The sequence below is a fragment of the Tigriopus californicus genome, chromosome 11 (genome assembly GCF_007210705.1).
Source record: "Tigriopus californicus strain San Diego chromosome 11, Tcal_SD_v2.1, whole genome shotgun sequence".
Taxonomy (NCBI): domain Eukaryota; kingdom Metazoa; phylum Arthropoda; class Copepoda; order Harpacticoida; family Harpacticidae; genus Tigriopus; species Tigriopus californicus.
The window spans coordinates 15,357,196-15,381,658 of record NC_081450.1 but is presented as its reverse complement, the minus strand read 5'-3'; the positions used below and the strand labels follow the sequence as shown (position 1 = coordinate 15,381,658).

Here is a 24,463-nt window from a genome sequence, read left to right as displayed (position 1 = left end):
TGTCATGCAATAACTTTCATCAACTGGTTTCACTGATTTGTGAGGTAAGTGGAAATAAAGGTGTTTAATAGTATTCTTTATATCGTCGCTCCATTCCTTTGGTACAAAAATGAGCCTTTGAATATACCTTGCCATCTGATTCCCTTTCATCCAAGCAGAAATCATTTTTTTCGCCTATAGTAACTGTTTGCCTAGGTGGCTGAAATTGGTTTCATAGGAATGATTTTTCTTTATATCAGAGCCTGAAATCGCAAAACCGAGAACAAAAATGGCATACTTCGTGAATGGAAAAGCGCTATAAATGTATTCTAAATTTGACATCACATTTCCGCAGATGTCATGTTCAAGAGTCTGGATTTAGTTTCAGTTGACAAATGGCTCCCAAGCTGTCACTAAATAAACTGGGACAACGACAGTATTTTGAAAACTTTATTGCTGAGTGAAAGTAGACCCTAAAATGGGCCAACTTACTTCGATGTATCTCATTCACAATACAGAGAGTAGGTCTTATTTCGGCTCTTTTTTTTTCACGTCTTTATTGCGACAACAACAGGTTTGCTCCACACCCGAGTGATTGAGGCCAGAGAGCGTGTATTGGTCCTCTTAACATTGCAAAGGGGCTCTTTTATCATAAGTGTCCTTCCACATTTCCATGCAAACTACGGCTGAGTGGAATCTAAAGAAGATGGTCAAAGGCAACGTGACTCGTTGAATGATGACCCAAGGCATGATCCCATAGAACTCGGCCTCCACTAGACTGGATCGTACTTTCTGGATCTCAAACGTGAACACCAACCACATAGCCAAGTTGTGGAAGAACATGAAGATGGCAATTTGTCGACCCGGCTTGCTCTCCACTTTACTCGGTGGGAGCTCCTAAAAGATTAAAAGATGGATAGAAGAAGATCCACCACGCTCAAAGACACTCAGATTGGTAGTGGTTATGCTATGTACGAGCGTACGTCAAAGATATGCGTAGTGCAAATATGAAGCTCCCTCCCTACCTTTCGACGTAGATCAAACACAAAGATGATTTGAAGCGTGATTTGAATTGTGGCCACAATGCCGTTGATGTTGTGGATCCGGTTGGGAAAGTTCTTGACATTGGCATTGAAGACGCCGGTGATGATGGTGAAGACATGGTAGAGATAGGCAAAGAACGAGGTGAATCTTAATAACGAGAGATCCAGATTTCGCATCTCGGATTCCGTTAGGTCAGACAATTCCTGATCGTCCAAGTTCTGGATCTGCCAGATCCCGATCAAAAGGCTGATGATCCCCAGGAAGTTGATTACGGTCTTGGTCAATTTGGAGAAGAACTCGGACTCGTCTTCGGCATTGGTGAACCCATCCAGGCCAAAGAACACGCCGAGATTGAGGATGGCCAGGATTAGGGCAAACACGCCTCCAATAACGCCTTTGCGTGAGTGATCCCACGACCCTTGGCGAATGAAAGCGACTGGACGAGGCAGGTGCACTTTCGTGGCATTCGGAGACATGATGTGACCCGCCAGAGGCCTGGAAAGGACAATTGGGTGGCATAGTAGTGCATTTAGATTTCGAATTTGAATATTACGTCTTTACCTAAGTTCAGTACACCTTCTTTTGAATTTTATCTCGCAAGACAATTTGTTTCTACCATGGATTGGATTATCTTTCCCCATGTCACATTGCACCGAGGCCTACATTATATGTTCCTAAATGTTTCCCATTTCACTCCAAGGACTCTTGACGAGGAACATTGTCAGTACTGTCAAAGACACGCAATTGAAGGGTCCGCATTTTGACTCGAGTAGGTTTATGTTTCACCATGAGAGGAAAAAGACAATCTTAGCTTGGCCCTGCTGGCAACCTTCTACAGAAAACTTTACCATTTTCTTCTCCAATTTCCTCCAATTTCTGCAAGCGGAAAAGCTTGGAAATATGGGCGAAATTTTGAATTTCCGATTCGAGCGACATTTGCACACAAATTGGATGGTATTATTATTTTGCAAACTCGAACATAAATATGGACGGGGATGCTAGAGCATAAAATCAATACTTTGCAATCAAATCAACGCATGGTGAGAATAATATTTGGGATAATCGGGATTACTTCAGGAGGGTCAAATGATTCGTTCTGTGGGCCAATGTAAGTAATGTACTTCGAGAATGGTTAAGTTTTGATCGCTACGCTCGCTCAAGCCAAGGAACCACATTGACACGGGTCCAGCCTGGCTTGAAGAAGAATGCAATCCAGTTACTCGAATTGAAGTTGTTAATTTTCAACCTTCCCCATCCTGTCCATATATATTCTTCGACGTACCATTCGAAGGTTTCAGTCCTAAAGTGTGTCTCGTGGTGTACGTTGTTCTTCAACGCTTCTCTCTTTGTTTTTGCTATTTATGCAAATCTCGTCACGGCTGGCTCAAAGTCTAATTAGATCCCAAAAATGCGTAGAGTATGAACACCATACTAGTATGTTCAGAGTCGAGTTTTTTTTTTAAAGGCTTGTGTCTCAGATCTAAGGCTTGGACGTTACCCAGAATGAGCATCCTCTCTCACCACTTTGGTATATGTATTTTCATACCGGTCAATGTCCAAGTTCAAGCCTTCGAGACAAGAGCTTTAAAAAGCAGGCCTCTGCTCTGGTCTGAGTTGTTCTTTTGGTTTGGAAGAATTTGAACTGTCTTGGGCGGTAGAGACAGTCAGAAAACCTGAGAAACTAATTGCCGAAAATGGACGCGTCCAAGCAACCAAATGGAAAGCTTGAGGTAGGATAATTTGATCCAAATGGTCTTACATTCGGTCCACGTGTCTCCACATGGTGAAGATGACGCTGGCTCCGATGAGTGCGAACTCAATGACGAACGGATACAAATAGGGCGAGCTCTTGGCAAGGATATTCCCGATGATGTCGCTTTTGTACGGTTGACAGTCTTCATGGAGATCGTGTAGTATTGACATTCGTCTGGCTATCAAGTTGCAGGCATCCTCGTCTTTTTCCTCACGTCGCTGTCGATGAACGGACGTCTGAAATGGAACCAACTTTTGGTAAGAACAAGCTCAAGAGTCATCCAAAAAGAAGCATTTGATTTGGATGAGGGGAGAGTGATTTGTCGAGCAGAAATTCGAGAGGGTTGCACTTACTGATTTTCTTCTCAATCCCTTTGTTTAGCTCATTTGCACATTCGAATCGCTAAACTTCTACAATTTCTGCTCAACGTCAAAATAACAAATTTTGTCGGAGTCGAGTGATCACCAAGGCTATTAAAAACATTCTATTTTTTTATAATAACTAATAATAATGAATAGAATTTTGACCCTCAAAAGCATTAAGGAAACTAGCTGCCACTGTTAGAAATTTAGCTTATGGCTGTCTGTTCACGAGTGACTGGAAAGTAAGTTTCCAGGCATTAGTAAAAAGAAACCAGATTTGAATTAAACAAATCTTGGCTTCTAAGTGCTTCAAGTCAAGATTATATTATGAAAACCTGACATCCAAAAACAAAAATGAGTATTCTATGTATGGCCGTCACTCTATTTGCATGAAGTTTATTCAAGTTCGAACTTCAAAACATCAAAACTGGTAACACTTTAAACTCGTTTGCCATTTCATACCCCCTCACATCTCCCGTTTGATCCATTTGATTGCCTTTGACAAGGGGTAGATCATGGCCTTTTAGTTAACAGGCTCCATGAGATTGGGATCCAAAGCAAGGTTCTCAAATTGTAAAGAAGTTTCATTGCATGGTAGGAAGCAATTGGTTAAGGTTGAGGGATCCCTTAGTGACATACATGATGTCAAGTTGGGTGTCCCTCAGGGCTCCATTTTGGGTCCTCTCCTTTTCATTATCTTCATTGCTCCGCTTCAGAAGCTTGTTAGTAGTAATGTCAGTATCTCTTCCTATGCTGATGATACAAAATTGGTAGTTGGTAGAAGAAAAAGAAAACCAATGTAGAACCGTGGTTTGTTGATTTGTGACTCGCTTTTATTTGTAGCATTCAAAATTCCTAATACATCCCACACTAGCCATACTGGCCCGGTCGAATGCCTGCACCTTCTTTGGGGTGAAAATCTTGTCTTTGGCGCCATTGGACTTGAAGTATCGAAGGGGTGTCTTGCAACAATTGACGCGTTTTCCCGCAATCTTGATTGTTAGAAGATGCCTTGGGGACCTGACAGATGATTTCAGAACAGATCCTCGTGAACCACTGTCTTGACGGTCTTCTCACCCTCATTAAGTTGTTTGCCAAGGAACTCATGAAGGTCGTGGGGTCCTCGAAAACGCGGCCATGGATCTCATCCAAAACCTTTGGAATCCCTTTTCGGTTACGCCCACTACCACTTTCCTAAGACTTTTCAAGGCCCTTGCCATCTTGTACAATGGCCTTTCGGGCTTTGAAGACGGTAGTTTGAATGGTGACAACAGTCGTTGTTGGTATTACTGGATTACTATACCATGAATGAGAACAGTCTTTTTATTTGGCCTATCATTTGAACATATTTGATCCAATTAAAACACTGGTATAACAAGATTTGTTTGTTTTTGGTCAGCTGAATTATTTGAACTCGGTAAATACGATTAAACTTGCTTTGCTCTGTGTGACATTTTTTTCCAAAAGAAAGTTACCACCTTGTCTCTGGGTGGGGCCTCTCATTTCCGACAATAATGTAAACAGATATTGTTCATTATCATTTTCAAGAGACCCTCGGCACTTTTACTAGTTCGCCCTTTGTTTACTTGGTGTTTGGGTACAAATTATGCAAAAAGCCTCAAGCAATAGAGTATCATATCATTTCATCAGTCTCAGGCATAAAGTAAGCCGAAATGACCAACCAGATAAGATTTTAGTATCCCAAGAAAGTTGTGAACTGGGCCTAGATTCTGCAATTTAGGAATGCATGAATTGTCTTAAAAAACTCAGGGGTTTAGTGAAGTTCAATTCGTCCAAAAATCAATTCATTTCACTCTTAAAAAGGTGAATATACATATTTTGTGCTAGATTCAACTCACCAATAGAAGAATCTGAAACTGGTTTTGTAACGCGGCACTAAACTTAATGACTCTTTTGGTCAATAGATGAGTCTAGCTAGGCAAAATCAAGCAGCGAAAAGATATAAACCAGATTCAAGCAAGATTAAAATGCAAGCTTATATTTCTTGATTGCCAATAGTTCATTACTTTTACATGGACTTGCTGTTCTGTCTCAGCACATTAACAGAGCCAAGTGGTTGCTCAGAGGTAAAACAGTTCACATTATGGTAAGCGGTTAATGATAAAATTCAAATATGTTGCTTGATAAATGGATGATAATTTGTAAGCACGAAATATTTCTTTTCACAACCAAAAAAATTTCTAACGCAAAAATATGTGCTTGTTTAAATGCAAAAAGACCCACAAAACGACAACACTAAACCAAACTTGCAAAACATTAAACAAATGAAAAAACTACATACGGCAAGGTGGAACATTGCGGGAATGGGTGAGCTACTGTATTGGGCCAAACTGAGAAGATTGGGACGATACAGAATTTAAGGGGGTACGAAAGGTATTTTTTTCCAAAATATTTAAAAGAATCCATGAGCTTTGTCCTCAACCAGGTTTCAGGGCCAATTGTAGTGATTGTAAAGGACTAATACATCTTTGAGACCTCAAATATCCAGGCTTGTCTAAAAGATGAAGTACCTTCTTCGCTCACGGGTTCCTTCAATGTTCTATGAGTTCAAAATTTATTTAACCAAAATAATATCTTTCCAATCGCTAGCAATGGTACTTAATTTAGTATTTCGTACGCTCATTTTGCTTTGTTAAGATATTGAAAATTCTCAACACCGACAATTTAGGCCTAACTTGGCGGGAAAGATTTGGGGATCTAAAAAAGTTGCGTTTCCTGGCCAGTGTTCATGTTTCATCAAATAAAGATAACCATGTGATAAAAGTTTCCAAACAGAGTTAGGAAAACATGGATTGGTTTGGAGGCATCCCTATTGAGGGATATGGACTAAAATAAATCAAGTATGGACTCACAACTTTCATGTCTCACTGTTGATTTTTCTTCATGCCTCAGACTAGCTAGCTGATGAAATAAAGTTTTGTTAATGGAATAGATGGATATAGAATTGGTAGGCCAGTAATTCTACACTATTGTTGACACAGTACATGCATAAATCAATGAAAACATCTAAGGCAGAAACAGTTCGGCCGCGAAGCTCTCAAAATAATGCGTTTATAGTTTCACCCTTTTATTACCTTTAACTAACTTCAAAATAAAAGATAGTTCATTGGGATTGGGATTTTTTTTTCAACTATTTATCTTAAGGTTTTCCTTTCAAAACGGTACTTGAACATCAAAAGGAATTGGTGGCCATGTATCGATTTCTTCAAGATAAGTTGATTACCTCATTGAGATGTCCGATTTCGAACTCGTGTCCAATCTCTTCAATTTCGTGGAGTGACTCTTTGACCAAAGAATGAAGCCACATTATGATGTTCGTGGCCATAACGTGCATGGTGCCAAACCTGCAAAGACCGGCAGCATGCTCTACACCTAACAAGAAGCAAGTTTGGAGATTCCCCGTGAAAAAAATCCGAAAAAGCCATTAATCAACATGGTGTTGTGGGTCTCATTTAATATCTGACTTGCCAAGACACGAAAGGATCAATAGCTAATTTACCTATCCACAAAGTTGATGGTGTGAAGATTCAATCTGGGATAGAGAAAGATTAGCAGGACTTGCAGGATCACAAAAATGATCGCCAAGAAGGATGTGGCTCCCACAGCTGGATAGTGACAGGGCGATCCGGATTTGAACTCGAAGAAGGCTAGTAACTCCAGCAGGAAGTAGATCAGGGTGCCCAAGCCAAAGAAGACCACTCCAATCCTTGCCGGCAAGCTCCCATGACTCTTCAGAAGAGAGGGAGATCGTTTAATTAAAGAAAACTCGTTACTTCGGCTATTGAATGGATTGGCTAAATGTATAGACGTCTTTACCTTATGGTTGAAGACCACTTTGAGCTCTGAGGCCAATCCCAATTCCTTGTCCCGAATGGACACCACCAGGAACAAATAGCCATAAAAGAGAATACTGATAGTGTAGAGGTAGACGAAGAACCCGCTCTTTTCCAAGTGGTTATGCAGGTGAGGGAAGGTCACGATCTCGGTGAAGGAGAATGCCAGAAACACGGTTATCACGATCACGGCGTACAACGATGAAAACGCGGTGAAGATGTTATCGATGGCCTCCGGTGTCCACACGGGGAAATATTTGTTGTACTTACTTGGGATTGGAATGAGATTTTGGCCTGGATGGGGAGGCCTGTTCTGTGGGTCCTCGGCCAACTCGACACCCAGATCAGTGGCGGAACTCATTTTCTCTCCCTATGGACGATGATCGACTGGCGGTATCTAGCTGATCTTAGTTGTGTCATATTTGAAAGCGTCCTTCCCGAGATGTGCGTTCATTGAGATTCAGAGTGAGTAGCCAAAATCAGTACCTCGGCAACGGACCGAAGCCAACCGAACCAACTAACGATGCCTGGGAGCCAAACTCTTCCAGAAGGTCAAGTCAGGCGAGAACAGTGGCGGTAAACCAGCCAGCAACAGACGAAGAACAGGTCCTGTCTCATTATTCATCTGACACATATATTTCAAACTCAGTCTCACTCATATGAGCAAAGCCGCCCAACATTTATTTAGGGCTGGTTGAGGAATTCGTTCTCTCCAGTGATGTTCCCGATTTGATGCACGGAGGCATAGCCGGATTTCAAGTAACAACCCACGATGGCAATCGAGTAGATCCACCACACATACCAGAGTGCGTTAAAAATCACGGTGACAATGAGGGTGTGGGTTTTATACCAGGGAAGGAAGGCGAACATGTAGACATGACCTATCAAACACAACACGATCACAACTAATGAGGCCCCAAAGAATACCTGGGAAGGCCATTTCCACGGATTCAGCTGGCCACAGGCAAGTCCGAGCGTGGAAAGAAAGCCGGATATCGAGTAAGCCAAGAAGGCACCTGTCGCAATCCACAACAAAACGGGATAGAACGCATCCAGCATTTCGTTTCGCCCCGAGATGGGATTAGTGCCCAAGTAATTGGCCAGAGTCTCGTACACCGACTCCCAAGACAAGATGAGCCCTAGACCTCCCAAGCCACAAACCAAGAATACACTTCCCATTAATGCACTCGTGACCAATGTTCCAACTCGCAGGGAATAGCACCCCAGATACGTTTTCAAAGGCAACCTACACATTCTTCTTGGTTCTGCTGGTATCTAGGGCGTCGCCAGGATGATCCGTTGTTCAGCTGATTTCTCTCAAGGCTTTGGGCTTCGAGGGCGGAGCACTACGTGCAACCATTCATGCAAAGACCATGATCAATATGATCATCAATGCAAACTATGTTGAAGCTCTTTCCGTGTTCCTGTCCTCTGTCTTTCTTTGCTCCTCTCTTGTTTCTTCTGTCTACCTGAATTGATGGTGGGAACAGCTGACGCCAAGCGAAGGACGTACGCCTCCTTTTGCAAGATCTCACACTCCATGTGTTCTTCAATCACACATCCTACTCAAACACATGAGCAAGCTCGCTCGGTTGCTTGCATGCTTGCCTACTTGCCCTACTTGCCTCCAAATATACATGAGTCCATTTTCGTGACTCTATTGGCTTATTCCTTTCATTTGCAGTCAGTGATGTTGATTTTAGAATCTCTTTTATTCATGTAGCAAAGGTAGATACAGTTGGTTCGTGATACACGGAGCTAATAGCATAATAAATGATAGGAAATCAATCCAGGCAAGTGAAGGGAACATTTTCAGCTGGAAACTACCTCATTGTTCATAGGCCCTTGATCCCTTGGCATTCCGATGTCAAAAAGTACCCATAAGTGTGCTAACATTTATTTGGTCCAATAAATTGTCTGAAGGGGGCTTCGAAATAAAACGTTGGCAGTTATATTTGTTCGTATTGATATAATCGAATGAAAGCCTGCTCAATCTAGTGATAGCAAGGTGTTAAGTTGTCATTTGAATAACATGATTTTAGCCAACGTAGTCTTAGCTCAGATGAAAGGCGATTCCTTGATTAGATTACGTATTTCGAATTTATCGGTAAAATATTTTCCGCACTTACCTTGTTGTTCATCAAGGTTCTCTCTTGTACCCTGCATCACTAGAGTACGACAATGAGATAAGCGCCTAACGTGGCGAAATTTTGGGCTTTTGATTCAGTCATGTCAAGTGAAGTCGACGACCTTGAGAGTAGGTTGTTGCCGGTATGGGACCATGTTGCCGGGGAAGACAACTATTTAAACTACAGGAAAAGTTGTGCTGATCAATTTGATAAGCACTGTTTTTCTAAAACCTCAATAGCTACAGAGCTCGAGTATCTATAGAGTGTTCAAACACAAAGTTGTCATCCTGCACGTTGTTAAGTAACGGCAACCGTTGGCCGATAACTTTTTTATTGAAAAGTTGAAGTCATAAAAAATGTTCGAAATAGAACTTGCTTCTTCATACATTGCGAAGAAAAAATGCTCAAAATTATTTTCCTACGCAATATATTCTTTACGCCAATGTAAAACATTAATTTGTTCACCCTGAAGTATCTTGTGTCTAAATTCTTGTGTGTAAAGGGTACCATCATCATCCTCGATTCTCAACCATTCTCTACCGCCTAGCTCTGCTTGCTTTATCCAACTTGGCAATTTGGCAACTTGGCAACGGATTCGCTCACCTGATCTAATTACCCTGGAGCCAAAAACGCGGAGACAAATGGGTACCGTTTATTGTGACAATTTACATTTAAAGCCCAAAGAGCATCGCTATTATTGCACTTCATTCGTGTTGTGATGCAGGGTGAACGTTGTAAATGTTTTTCCACATCTCGATGTTAACCACCGCGGAATGAAATCTGAAGAAGATGGTCAGAGGCAAAGTGACTCGTTGGATGATGACCCATGGCATGAAACCATAAAAGTGGGCTTCCACCAGGCTTGATCGAACTTTTTGAATCTCGAATGTGAACACCAACCACATTCCGATGTTGAAGAAGAACATGAAAATGGCCACTTGACGACCGGGTTTCGTGTCCGAGTCGTTTTGAGGTAGTTTCTGAAAGATAACCAAATCTGCTGTACTTTCAACTATGCCAGTAGCTTGATTGAGCACAACTTTGGACAGATCGAGATTGTAGTCTCCGTGCCAGAGTGAAGGGAAATTCCTATGCTTTTGCTTGATCTCTGTTGAGTTGCATTGAACGAAGCAACAAAACGCACTCAAAGATCAAAAATATTCATTGGCAGGCAAGCCAAGTTACAATTTACATTACTGCACATTTTAAGAAGCTCGTCAGAATTACTCTGCCACGGTCAAAAGCCTTTATTGGTCTCGTTCATATAGGCTTTTCCAAACCTAAGACCTGTTTAGGGGTTACGACGTTATCCGGTATAAAAATAAATACATTGCCAAAAACATTGAGTGGATGCTTATTCTGGGTAACGTCCAAGCCTCTAGCTTCTAAAAACTCACCTCAGGTAATTCAACGAATACACTTCGTATGGCATACCCGTAAGATTTTGATAAGAACAATGCCTCTCTTTTGGCACTTCAAAGAATCTATTAATAGAGGCTGCAAAAACTAGAAAGATTAAATGACCCTGTGAAACAAAATGTAGTCAAAGTCAAGTAAGGCTAACCATTGATTTATCAAATCTTTATCGATTTGACACTCACGCTAAAATACTCCACCCCTAGAAGCTCAACTTTCTTAATCTGGCCGGAAATTGAACCTCGACATGTTTTGTGACTGTTAAAAAACATCGAGTTCAACTCAAGTCGTTGCACAAACTCACCTTCCATCTTAAATCAAAGATAAAAACTAGTTGCAATGTGATTTGAATAGCGGCTATAATGGCATTGAGGTCGTGGAGCTGGACGGGGAAGCCATTCGCATTTGCGTTGAAGATTCCGGTAATGATGGTAAAACATTGATAGAGGTAAGCGAAAAAGGAGGTGAAACGCAGAAGAGCCGTGTCCAAGTTGCGATTCTCAGCCTCGGCTTTGTCGATGTTCTCGATATCCTCCAGGAACTGGATCTGCCATATCCCAATGACCAAAGCCAGGATTCCACATACGTTGATGAGGATTTTCGTTAATTTGGAGAAATACTCGGCTTGGCTCTATAACACGGAAATAGGTTTCAAGTTCCAGTAAGTGAAATTAACTAACCAAAACTGTGCGCGTCCAGAGGCGAGTTTATTCATGGTTTATTTAAACGCTCGTAATTCTGAGTTAAGGCTTGGACGTTAACCAGAAAGAGCATCCGCTCGCAGCTTTCGTCAGTGTATTTTATACCGGTTAACGTCCAAGCCCCTAACTTAGAGGGACGAGTTAAAAAAAAAACAATCTACAGGTCATTTATTCTTGAAGGAAAGTGCTCAAATAATAGTGTATTTTAACAAAAGCCGCGTTTTTACCCATCAACGTGCCCAAAACATGCCTTATAGCTTAAAAGACAGCGTTTGGCCTTAATTTTGCTGTTTCAAAGTTTCCTATTCTTACAAATGTTTTCTTCAAAACCTAAGGAAAGGTTTGTCTGATCTGATGACTTGTATTTTGCTTTTGATTTACTTTAATAAAATTAAAAAAATAGGCCAGTGACCTCCCAAGACATGGGGATGAGTCATCAGTCAGCTGTTGCTTAAAGGACCCAAACAAGTGCTAGAAGCAATGTCATCAAGAAACAGGTTGAGTTCATACGGGTTCTCGACCGGTTCTCGAGAAGCATTGGAGCAGTACTGTTGACGTATGTTATGCTACTGATTTTGTTTCCTTGTTTTCATCGCGTCAAAAGTACGAACTGGCCATCATCAATGAAGATCCTCATCATTCACTTCACTTAAGTCGGCCAAGGCCCCTCCATTCAGATTTCCGACGACCTATCAATTAATGTCTGTTGATGTCGTTTGTGTCGGACCCACTACGTTTCTTGGAGTCTCCTGATCTATCTGAGATCGTGGTTGATTGACTTAAGAGAACTTACGTTGTTGTGCTCGGCTCCCTCGGCATTGAAAAACAGAACCAAATTCAATACGGCCAAGAATAAGATAAAGATCCCGGCCACGGCTCCCTTCAAGGAGTGGTCCCAAGCGGTCCTCTTGATGAATTCAAGGGGTCGAGGTCGATGAATCTTCACGTCCAAGTGAGGCTGTTCCACTGAGGGGTGCGAGCTGCCAACCAGAAAAATAGCGGCCAATACTGACAATACCCCACGTGTCTTTAAAAAAGGGCCCTTTTTCTTTCTTACTGTCTTCCAATATGTCTCCACATGACGAAAAAAACGCTGGCCCCAATCAGAGCAAATTCAATTATGAACGGATACAAGAAGTGTTCCATCTTGGACAAGGCGTAGCCAATGATATTGACCTTGTTCTTCTCACATCGGTGGTTCAAATCGTACACACCCTTCAGCCTCTCACCCAAAAAGTCACACCCCATGTTCGTTACATTTGTCTGCAATATGAGATATACGCGTGGGTAATCATGTGAAGCAAATGGTCGCAAAGTTAAATTCCACGCTTACGGGAACAGATTCCAGCCTATGATCCTCTGCTTCTTCGAATTCGTATAAGCTCTCGGAAATGATGGAATGGATCCAAACAATGATGTTGGTGGCCACCACATGCATTGTTCCAAACCTGTATCGAAGAACACATTTTGGTTCGTGATTAAGGCTCTGGTGAGCATCTTCGCAAAACATGGTTTGGAGCTATGAAAACCTCAGTTAGTAAAACATTGGCTGGACCTTTTCAAATTCGCAGTAACGACATTGCCGGTGACGAGATTGCAGCAATTTCTTTTTCATCATAGATTTCTAGACAAGAAATCCATGAGTAGTGAAACCCTACCCGAACCTCTCGATGAAGTTGAGTGATATTGGGTCGTAAATTCACCGATCCATCTTCACAACCTGAGGGAAATTAGCCAAAAATCCCCTCTCTCTCACTCAGAGTGCGGGAAATGACATTCGAACACTGTGATGGCATCACATCCAACTGTTTCTATATTCTTATTATCAATCCGGATAATGCTCTGCTGTTAGTCACCGCTAACTAGCGGTGAATTGGTGAACTAGTGCATGAATAAGTGCAAGATCTAGATGCGATTCAAAGAACTGCGGGCCTCAAGTCTGAATTTAGCTCACCCATCCAAGAAATTGCAAGTGTCGAGGTTCAATCTCGGGTACATGAAGATTAGACAGGCCTGGAGGAGAACAAATAGGATTCCCAAAATGGAATTCGCCCCGTCCGTGGAATGGTAGCACTGGAGCGAGCTTTGGGTCATAAAGAAGGCGATTAGTTCCAGGATTAAGTAAATCAAGGTTCCGCATCCGAAGAATATGATCCCAATCCGCGCTGGAAGACATCCGTGACTCTAAAAGCAAGTATCTTTAGAAAATGAACTTTGCGTTTCATGCGTTATTATCAGCATGTAATTTCAAAAAGTGGTGTCTTGCTTATTCGTCTCTTCTCCGACATTAAGGATTAAGGACAGACCATACAGTAATTACGTACACTTCCTCTTTTTACTAACGACGGAATCAATCAGTTTGTCCAAAAATCGTCAATCAATGTTTTTGGTGGAAGACTATTAATCAAGCTGATTTCAATTCGATTGGAATGACGAAAATAATCAAAATTAATAATTGCCAGTTCAAACATCCCCGTAATTATTCAGTTTAAGGAAACATCGACGATTTGAAATTTATTGTTGCGAAAAAAACCTTAAGGCTTCACTCTATTTTTGTGAAGACGCTTTTGAGAATGCAGTTTGATAAAGCCATTATTGAGCCGCTAGATCCTCATCTGATATTTGGTTTATTTTCATGCATTGCATGTTGTTATAAAAGACCTATGACATACTGAGAATAGGTAAATCAAAAATAAGGATCCCCACCTGTGGCTTCAATGCATATCAGTACGAATGGAAGAAGTGCAATCCATTCCCTTGATCAAAGTGCCGGAAATGGCTCATATGGTGCACTCTTGCTATAATTGTTACCCTCATCTCGACAAAATGGCATTACTCTGCATCTGTGGGCAGTTGCATTTTGCCGTGAGATTCCACTTGATCTTCTTACCTTGTGGTTTAGAACGATTCTCAGGTTGTCCAACACGGTTTTCTTCCTTTCACTCCAGATAGCAATGGACAAAACGTAGATGAAGAACAGATCTGCCACGCCATACAAATAGATGTAAAACCCATAGTTCTCTAAATAATGATGGAACCGCGGGAACGTGACCACTTCTGTGTAAGAAAAGGCCAGAAACAGAGTGACCAGAACCATGGCATAGAGCGAAGAAAAAGCACTGTGAATCGAGCTCAACGACTTATGAGTGAACACGGGTGCCTCTTCAACAAACCTAGTGGCTTGAAGGTGTAGAGCATGGAGGCTGATTTTGGAATGGTTTCGATGGGAGGTCCCAAAATTGGGGGTACTGCGACTGGTTGGAAATGCCATTGGAGGTGAAATTAAGCACTACCGACAGCACTGACCTCTTCTATGAACTATCGGGGGAACTGAAGAGCAATCTCGGTCTTCAAACCATGTTAGACGATCAAAACAAACCAAAGAGTCCGACCACAAACTTGTATGTTCGTGAGAGTCAGAAATTGTGATGGGTTTTTCTCTTTCCACGTCATTCGATAATGATGACTCGTGATAACGCATGCACTCACGATCAATATTGAAACTCCAGAATTTGGACTGGAGATGACTCTTTCTTACGTATATAGGAGAATGAAACTGTTTGTTTTTCTTTGGGTCTCTGTGAACTCGTTGAATATTAACCAGGCTGCAATCAAGCATCAGTCATTTGCTTTCGAATCGCTGAATGAAAACACTCCATTTCACGAGAATTTCGTCTGATGGTTGACTTGGTTGGTGAACTTGCTAAGAAAACTGCTTCAGTCCTGGATGATCCGACCGACCGATAACAGGTGAAGCTTGATAGGCCTGGAGTGTTTAATTATAGTTGAATAGTTGACGTCCTTGATTGGCTTCCATGGGTCATTAGTAGGGTCGGAAAGATATTTTATAAGTTTGGTCAAGTGAGCATGCTTTAGGGTGTGACTTTTGGCCAAAATAAGTTATGAAAACGCAGAAAAAAGATTTGAAAAGGTGAAAAAGGTTGAAGTTTGATTGGTTACTCAAGTATAATAGTGGCTTTAAAGAGTAGAAATTAGCTGAATATTCTTGTTTGTTATTGCTCATCAGGTAGGGAAACACAAATTTTCTATTTTGCCGTTTGATTTACAAAAGATGAAATTCCAATGCAAACTCATGCTTACAGCTTTTTAGTTTAGGTTCATGTTTTGACGTATCTTGAAGTAAAAGTTTAGTGGGAATGAATGAATGAATGATTGATTTGTAAATTGGGTTTTGGGTTTGTGAGAGGATTAAATGAAAGGCCGTGGTAAAAATCAGAAAAAGGCAAACTTTGCATTTAACTGCAAAATAGAACTACCCTAAATATGAACTTTTTGAGTAAGGGATATTGCTGAATCTAAGGTTTAAAAAAATATTTACCAATTTTCATAATCTTTTTAATTCACCCTTCGCGTTTTTTCACCACATAAAAATAGTGCCGAATTTGATTTAAAAATTATAAACGATCTTTCAAACCCCTAGCCAATACATATTCCTAAAGGCGAGAGAAAGATTATCTCACAAACATATTTATCACATAAGAGTACCTTTCTTTATAGGGCAAGAAATACATTTTTTGGGTTTTATTTTACGAAAAAGCACATGCTAGAAAAGGGAAAAGTGCAAAACATTTTCGGCAAAAAATTGCACCAAATTTGATGTGTCAAAGCTACATATATGCAAACATTTTGGGACAGCTGGGTCCAAATTGAGACAGAATACATTGTGAGTTAAAAAGTTGTATGCTTTACAAAGGGGCATGGACAAAAACTTTGCCATTTTCTGCTTGGTTTGACATTTTCGTCAGAGTATTCAAAAAATAAACTTATTAATGCATCTTGTACAACTGTAACTTATAAAATTTTGACTTGTTACGCATGTTGTTGAGAAATGCCTTAATGCCACTTACTTTAGCGAAACAGCATTTTTTGTTAAAAGGTTGAAAATTCTGATGCTCGTGGATTTAATGCTAATCAAAAAGCAACAAGGTTACAACCGGTTTCAAGTATATATTTATCAAAATAGACAAGCATAACCACCTTGTTATTGAATTTCACACATTGTCTTGTAAGTTAACATTAGAGGAAAAAATAAGTAAATGCTGCGCCTATCACGCTCATAAAACCACACATTTTCCATAGTAGCCACCTGACAATGGCCTTCTTTGGCCAATAAAAATTGCTTATTTTTCCGTCCCCTGATCAATAGCTTACTAATATCAAGCACCAATTGATTTCAAAATCAAAGTTTTGATGGCTGATTTATTCATTCTCTAATCTAAAAATTGATCTTTCCAATTCATGGCAGTCGTCCATCTCATCTCCACGTCATAGAGATGGTTCCAACGTAGACTCGAAAAGCCTTCGGGCCTGATTTGAACTAAAACCACCTCCTTGAAGACCAATTTTGGCAACTCAAAAACGGTCCGATTTTCTTCGGTTTCCGTGGGAATTGCACACACTTCGGAAGTTGTTTTAGTAGCGAGTGGCGATTTATGGATGGACAAACTGTCCATTCTGTCAACAAAAATCGTGAATTTGCTTCTCATTGATGAGAACGGTCATGAATACGGTAATTTTGGTATAGATCACAATCCGAAAGGTTTCAAGAACAGCTCTCAACCCCTAAAAAGTTCCATTCGCCATCAGTTTGACTTGTATCTTAGGGGTGTTCACATACGTCATTGGTTAATTAGTGCTCTTCAATAAAATCATAACCCTAGCTCTATTATCCTCCGTCTCCAAGATATCCAATCCGAGAATTCAGCACCACTGGGTTTTGGCATTATTCCCATCACAAGTGCATGACGATAGTGACTGGTTCTTTAGTTGAAAACTGAGAGGAGGAAAAAGGGGAAGCGATAAAAAAAAAAACGTTGTCTATTTCTCTTGAGCTTTGGCCTATATTACGACACTATCAATTCCAGGAGATTTTTATTTTTATTTTTTTGCATTTTTACAGAAGGAGACGAGTAAGGTTCTGGGCCCCTGATTGAAAACTAATGTGGTTGCGTGTATGAACTGCGTGTGAGAGTGAGATAGAGAGTATTATGGTTGTTTGCCCTCTCTCACCAGGGTCAAGATTTTAACACCAACGTTTCGAAGGCATTCTCGCACAATTAAGGAAGGCAAGCTTTGCCGTTCGAAATATCACGATTGGACTCTTTTTGCAATTCAACCATACGCTTGTCTCGAGCCAAGTAGATAAACGGATAGCTAATACATACTGTTGCACTGTACATATATTGCACTACATAGCCAGCTCTGCGTCATCATGCCCTTGTCGAATTCGCATGATTTAATCCCTACATTTGGACGAACCAGATTGCATCCTTGTTAGTGCGTCCTATCTTGTCACAGAGTGAAGAGCTGGTAGTGGATCCATTGAAGTTGTGCCAGAGTCTTCGAATCTAGTGTGACCAGTGATTGTATTATTATTTTGCAAAATGGCGGTTTTCGATTTGACCACCAAGAAATCTGAATATGCCTCGAAATTGTTCAGAACCGGCGTGCTATTCGCCAGTTTCTTGGCCTTTGTAAGGATGGATGACAGTCTCTCAAGTATTGACCTGCCTTGTATTTGTCTGGTTATTACTTTTCAGGGGGTGTCGAGAAGTTTGCAAGGTCCAACCATGTTGGAACTTCAAAAACAAATCAATGCGGACACAAATACATTTCAAATCATCTTCATCTTGGGATTGATCACGTTTCCGTTCGGAAATGTTTTAGGTAAAAACACTGCACTGCTTGGGGATCGATGGCAAAACTTGCCTTTCAAACTTGATCTTCTTCTTTTATGTCCTAGGAGGAGTTTTGATCGAAAAGATGTCTCCATGTTTGCTTTTATCCATATCCATGGTTATACTCTCGATCTCCAACTTTGTGATTCCTTTTTCCTCCAATATTGGCACATTGGCTTCAGGGTCTGCCTTTGCTGAACTTGCCTTTGGCTTCATTGACACGGGTAATACAATTAATGTCAATGATGGTGGCAAGAATGGTCATGACGTTGCATGTTTGTAATCTATTGGATTCCTGCAGGAGGTAATGTGTTTTGTCTTCGAATGTGGAATGAGAAGAGTGGGCCTTACTTGAACGCCTTGTACCTCTCACAAGGGATGGGATTCATGTTGGCCCCTATCTTGGCCGAGAGCATTCTGCCTGATTCGGTTCCGACAGATGTCACGAAAGATCAGAACCAAACCAATGGCGAGGACCATATCGCCAAAATCCCACTTTCGGACCATACCATAGAGTTCCAAGACTTTGACATGTTCACTCCACTCCAAGCTCTTTACATGGGCATTGGGAGTGTATCCATGGTCATTGGCATTGGATTCATGTTTGGCATTCCAGCAGACACTAAAGTTGGAAGTTACAACCTTCCTCAAGATGCCGAGACAGGCTCAAATGTCAACCAAAGCCACACTCGACTACTGCAAATCCTCCTTATCATAACAATGACCATCTTCAGTATGCTGGCTAATGGAATGAGTTTTACCTATGGCTATTTCCTCACCGCTTACGTGGTCAAAGGAAGTTATCAATTAAGTCCTCAAAGTGGAGCCAGATTGACAAGTATTTACTATGGGTCTTTAGTGCTCATGCGCGGCGTCAATATCCCTCTGGTGGCCAAATTCCAAAGTTTTCACATCTTGCTCTTCGATTTGGCCAGTGTCTTCATCGGAAGCATCTGCGTGGCAACTCTCTCAACCTTTTGGGGTCTCCAAATAGGGACCGTCCTCATTGGGTTGGGGGTTGGATCATTGTTTCCCATGGGTTTGGTGTGGATGCGATCGAAAATGGAACTATCCGGAAAAGTTACAGCTCTACTGTGCGTGGCTACAACATTAGGCGCTCAACTTTTGAGAATACCAGAGGGCGCTTTTATTGACACTGTGCCCATGGTTCATGTGTTTTTGTTACTTGCTACATTTGGAGCGATCGTAATGACCTTTGCAAGCGCCGTCCTATTGGCGAGCAGAAAACTGCAAATGGAAAGAACCATTGTAGTCACTCCGGAAAAAACATGAAATTTCGTTGCTTTGAGTTCTAGTTGTTCAGTTTGTTAACCGTTATTTGTCTATTATTTACTTTTTTCCGTTGAATAAACACATAGTGGAAAGTTTGATATGCAAATTCAGTTGAGAGAAGGTAAAGCTTGGCAAACAAATGGTTCGACACATTGGACGTGCAGGTTCAGTTATGGTAGCATTAGGCTTCTTTTGCACAACCTACATCTTGAATATACTTTACACATTTGGGCACCACTTACGTTAGTAGACTTGTAAAAGGTCAAGCAGTATCACAGATGATCCATAAGGTACCATGGATTAGGTTGGGAGTGTACAGTATTCAAAGAAGGGAAGAGTAGTATCTGACTCTCTATGTTTTCAAGAGCATTCAAGTTGTTAGTCCCAAGACAGATTTTTAAGGTTAATTCTAATGACCATAGAGGCTTAACGTGCGTTTAGCGGCCACCCGCAAGCCCTCAAAAATCCCAGATAGTTAAAAGAATTCAGTTTCCTCTTCCCTGTTTCCCCTGTTTCTTGAGCTCCTTCATTGCGTATTTTTCTGGCCACTTACATTACGTATAGAATGAATTAAAACCAGACACCTTTTGAACAAGAGTTCCGATGAACTTCATTTTTCAGGGCAATTCAGATGTGTCATCTCTAGATATTGTAATTATGAAGAAAAGAAAAGGTTGTTGACACAATAATTGTCCTCACCCACGCCCTTTCCATCAATTTTGTGTTGCTCACTTTGATTTCCATCATTGCTTCCATTTTCATGTGAAGGTGGTGTAAAAGATGAGCGAAACAGGGATCTAGGTAAGTGAGACAAACCCAATTGCAATATCGATATTAACAATTGATACCAGGCTGAAAAGAATTAACGATAATCTGACCGCGGAGGGCGCTTTGCCTCGGCATTCTTCACCCCGCCAAAACGCTATCAGGTTGGGGTTACAAAAATTTTTAGTTTTGAAACCCAAAGAGGCAAACAAAGTGCTCTTTCTTTTTTTACAATACTAACTTGCCCTGTCGTTTCCATTCCTAACGCAATATACAAATCAAATCACAATTTTATTGATCTTTTAAATGAATCACTTGATAGGCTCTAATGCCACAACAATTTAAAACATCTCTTATCTTAGCATAACCATCTTCTGACCAATCTGAAAAGAAATGAATACAAATTTCGTCCGTTTTAAGCAAAGGTTTTCAGGAAAACGGCTTCTTGAATGGTAGATGGCTATTACTTCTGAAGTTTGATGACTTCAACTTGAAAACGTTCACTATTACGCTGAGAGCCAAACCAGCCTTTGCAGCACTCCTAAGCATGTCAGTGTTGGTATTTTTGAAAGTTGATGTGGAGCTTTATGCGTAATTTTAGGTGATCTTTTTGGCAATTTTGTTGTTGATTATCCACAAATTTTGGCCCGACCCTGTTTCAAAACTAATGGTGAGAGTCTGAATTAGAGATCAATTAGAGATTAGAGATTATTATTAGAGATTCCAAATTTGGAGATCAGACTTAGACGTATCAAAATTGACCTTACTTCAAGAACGGCCAACGTTGTGCAACAATATGCGATGCATCTTTGTCGTCTAGCATCATCGGGGTTGGGGGAAATTTGCGAGAATTTTTCCACAAAATTATAAAAAGGATCTTTTGGCATGGTTTTGCACTACCTCTTCTCACCACTTGGCTTTTGAGTAGTATTGACTTTTTCTTATCGCGAAAACAATAATTAAGGTTGGCAATAACAATGTCAAAATTGTCAAACGCATCATCTGTCTTGATGTTAATTAAGTGTTCTCTGTCCCCGAAATGAAATTAATTATCCAGATAAAACTTGGAATGTGAAAAAAATATGTTTAAGATATGAAATGAAGCCAAAACTTGAATTTGATACGTGAAATCTAGCAATTCCTTGCCCCACTCCCTAGGCCTAGCTAGTCTAATTTTAAGTGCGCTTTTGAAAACTTGTATCTTTTGACTGACATTTTCCTCGCTACTTGAAAGAGCTTGACATGATTCCATAAGAAACGTTTCTTCGATCGTACACGTACTACTTTCCGTGAGGATAAGTTCGTACTCATCTTTTAAATAGATACACAGTGTACGTAGATAGTAGGTGTACCGTCGAGATGTGCAATGTAATGACTGATGAAATAACCAACGACACTTCTGCAAAACTCCGTCAAATCAACGTTTATCCGAAATCTAGACATACATTACCTCTTAAAAGGAAAGATAATTTACTTTTCCCGAAATAGATACTAACACTCAGTTCAGCTTTTCGGCCAGGTGTTAGTGAAAAATTAGTCGCATAATGAAAGTACCGTAAGTCAGTGAATAGGATGAAAGGGTGAGCCTGATTGATCTTTGGAACAAAACAATGCAAAGTTCACACTTTAAATGTCTCCTAAAAGTGCATCCAAGGATGGTTGATCCTCACTTTTATTGTAAGCTAAAACAGGCGCAAGTATCTGTATCACTCTCAGTCTGAAAGTGATCACTTCCGAGAGTTGAGTGACGAATAGGGAAATAAATGTCACCGAATTACTCGCCTCCTCCTAGCTGTACTGTTTGTGGCTACGGATTCAACCATTTGCTTTCAGTTCTTTATTGGCCATCAATCTGTGTACAACGAGCCCTTAGATTATGAGCACACGATTGTGATTAACCGGGTGCAATCCAAACTCATAATAGTTGGGGATTTTGGAACATCATTGGACTTGAAGTATTAACGCTGTCCCCAGTGGGGAAAAACGTTATATCACGCTAAGGGGATGGAGTCCATAATGAAAACCAGGAAATCCGTCTACTTGAGCAAACTATTCAGAACCTCGGTCCTCTTTGGTTGCTTCTTCTCATTTGTGAGTTATTTGAGCTATGATTTGCATTCGGCAATTAACGAGATGCACAAAGAGACGCGCTTGATTGCTTGATTTCCCAAACCCCATTCACAAGTTGAAGTTGAGGGATGACTGACTGACTGAATGCATTTTCAACCACCCATTTCTTTGTCATTTCGTGGCTCATAGAGAGTTCATGAAACTTTAAATTTGGTCATTGATAATTGTAATCCAATCTGGAACTTTTTAAGTCTCTGTGCTGAAAGGCTGATGTTCAAAGATGTGAAAAGTGACTTCAATCAAAAGTGGGAAGGATTGGGGAGGGATAATTCTTCTGTAAATGTTGCTAGTTGAGCCATAGGAGTGAATCCAAGTTTCGAGGTTTCTTTTGGGAGCGATAAGGCGTTGAAAGGAAACATCAATAGATACTTATTCTTTTCTCCCCCTGCAGGGATTTTCTCGAAGTCTGGCTGGCCCTACCATGTTGGAATTGGAAAAGCAAGTGCACGGGAATGCCAATACATTTCAAATCGTATTCCTTTTGGGAGCTATCACTTTCCCCTTGGGAAATATTCTGGGTGAGTCAATTCAGATGGCTCCAAATGATCAAAGGAAATTGGGTTTCCTTACCAACACATACCACTCAATCACTCGTTGGCTCACTCATCTCCTCGTTTCAGCGGGGTTTATCATGGACAAAATATCACCATGCTTGATCCTGTTCTTTGCCACTCTCATATTGTCGTTCTCCAATTGCTCAATCCCATTTTCGCCCAATATCACCGTTTTGGCCACGGGGACGTCTTTCTCCGAGTTTGCCCTCGGGTTGATCGACACAGGTACGGTTCAGTTTCGATCTACAAAAAGCGCACTGCCAATCCGAATTCAGTAGGATTTCTTCTGTAAGAACTGAAATTTGCGTTCACCACTTGAAAATGACTAAATCCTCCTTGGGTTGGGTCGAAAATTGCATTTTGTAGGAATGAAAAAAAAGCCCGAAATTTGCGAATGAAGGATCAATTCCGAATAATCATATTGCTTTACATCAAATTCGTTTAATTGTCACAATTGTATTCCTATGAGATCAGTGCGTATTTTGAAATTGTTCTAAAACTTGTATCACTTACTTTGTACTAGAGTGACGTTATCAATCATCAGCCGACCTCGAAAAAAAAGGTGTCCTTTTTTACGTTGGGAAAAATGGGATAAATTTTGAACAAATGCAAGAAAATGTGAGAGTCCAAAAGAAATTGCGCCGAAAATAAGAGTATGTCGATGTAAAAACAAGCTGTAAAAATGGCAAAAAAATGTTATGGCAGAAAGGCCCTTGCTCCTTTTTTCTGTTACAAAATGCTTCACACACAACTGTACTTACTAGTTTCTTTATTCTATTTGCAAGAAATCAATAGGACTTTCTTGCAATGCTCGACATTAGGAAAACTCTTTGATTGGTACGAATGTTATTATGTACAATTGATTCTCTTCTGGAGCCTTGCGTTACAACTTAGGGCGCTATTTTTTAAATAAATTATGTTGGTTTCTGTTTCGATCGAACTCTTCGTGAGTCATTGCTATTTTTTCTATTGCTTATTCTGAAGACCACTGGGGTTTGAAAATCATGAGAGAGAGTAAAAATAAGATTAGGGCGCTTTCGTTCACTAAATGGTTTTGGACTAGATCAACAACAACCCCTTTCTTCTGACTTACACAAACTTACACAAAGTCCCCAAAAAGAAAGAAAAACAGGTCAGTAATGATATAAACTACGACCTTAATGACCAAACGGCTAAAAAAAGGTCTAAAATGTGAAACCAGGTAAAAAAGTTTGTTGAAAAGAGTCGTAAAAGCATCGAAAAAGTGAAACATGGCTAAATAACGGGGCAAATCTCCATAAAAAATGTTTTGGCCAAAAAGGCCCTAAGGATTTAAAAAAAAGATTTTTTGATGCCTAGTAATCAGTCACCACAGGACAAAGACGTGATGGAGGTGTAGGAGAGGCGCGGTTGGGCGGGGAATTAATGCCATTTTTGTTACTATTAGAATGTAAAGGTCCATTGTGAAAGCTTTTCTTTTCGAACTGATGATTTTCACCGATTCTATATCAACGGCTATTTTTCAGGAGCCAATGTGTATTGTCTTCAAATTTGGTGAGAAAGCAGTGGACCATATTTCAGTGCCTTGCACATGGCCCAAGGGATCGGCTTCCTGATGGCCCCTATCTTGGCGGAGCGAGTCCTCACCACGGCTATCGACTCCGAGATGGCCACACTACACATCCCGATGAACAAAACTATCGACGAACTCCTGGAAGTGAGCGCCGAAGTCACAACGCATCCTGGAATGATCACGCCCCTTCAATCATTATACTTGTCCATTGGATTTGCGGCCCTAATTGTGGC

The 24,463-nt window shown here is 40.7% G+C and overlaps 4 protein-coding genes across 5 annotated transcripts; 2 read left to right on the top strand and 2 right to left on the bottom strand.

Annotated features, from left to right (window-relative positions):
- Positions 1–415: 415 nt before the first annotated feature.
- On the bottom strand, positions 416–8,555 carry LOC131890660 (proton channel OtopLc-like). Its single transcript, XM_059240057.1, has 6 exons — positions 6,976–8,555; positions 6,659–6,888; positions 6,383–6,503; positions 2,783–3,012; positions 1,005–1,518; positions 416–876 (listed from the first exon to the last, which is right to left on the bottom strand). The coding sequence occupies exons 1-6, from the start codon at positions 7,351–7,353 to the stop codon at positions 604–606; spliced, it is 1,746 nt and encodes a 581-aa protein (XP_059096040.1). The 5' UTR covers positions 7,354–8,555; the 3' UTR covers positions 416–603.
- A 1,109-nt stretch (positions 8,556–9,664) lies between these two features.
- LOC131890661 (proton channel OtopLc-like) lies at positions 9,665–15,223 on the bottom strand. The gene is made up of 7 exons (XM_059240058.1): positions 14,129–15,223; positions 13,193–13,422; positions 12,572–12,686; positions 12,296–12,501; positions 12,032–12,218; positions 10,842–11,168; positions 9,665–10,101 (listed from the first exon to the last, which is right to left on the bottom strand). The coding sequence occupies exons 1-7, from the start codon at positions 14,507–14,509 to the stop codon at positions 9,826–9,828; spliced, it is 1,722 nt and encodes a 573-aa protein (XP_059096041.1). The 5' UTR covers positions 14,510–15,223; the 3' UTR covers positions 9,665–9,825.
- Positions 15,224–15,472: 249 nt separating this feature from the next.
- Positions 15,473–19,327, top strand: LOC131890663 (sodium-dependent glucose transporter 1B-like). 2 transcript variants are annotated; one of them, XM_059240062.1, is made up of 4 exons: positions 15,473–17,732; positions 17,799–17,925; positions 18,002–18,160; positions 18,238–19,327. In XM_059240062.1, exons 1-4 carry the CDS (start codon positions 17,643–17,645, stop codon positions 19,227–19,229), a joined length of 1,368 nt encoding a protein of 455 aa, XP_059096045.1. In that variant the 5' UTR covers positions 15,473–17,642; the 3' UTR covers positions 19,230–19,327. The 2 variants fall into 2 exon arrangements, with proteins under 2 accessions (XP_059096045.1, XP_059096043.1); XM_059240060.1 differs by having other exon boundaries at positions 15,473–17,925.
- Positions 19,328–21,530: 2,203 nt separating this feature from the next.
- LOC131890665 (major facilitator superfamily domain-containing protein 4A-like) lies at positions 21,531–24,319 on the top strand. The gene is made up of 4 exons (XM_059240064.1): positions 21,531–22,085; positions 22,516–22,642; positions 22,745–22,903; positions 24,184–24,319. The coding sequence occupies exons 1-4, from the start codon at positions 21,999–22,001 to the stop codon at positions 24,213–24,215; spliced, it is 405 nt and encodes a 134-aa protein (XP_059096047.1). The 5' UTR covers positions 21,531–21,998; the 3' UTR covers positions 24,216–24,319.
- The last annotated feature ends 144 nt before the right edge of the window (positions 24,320–24,463 follow it).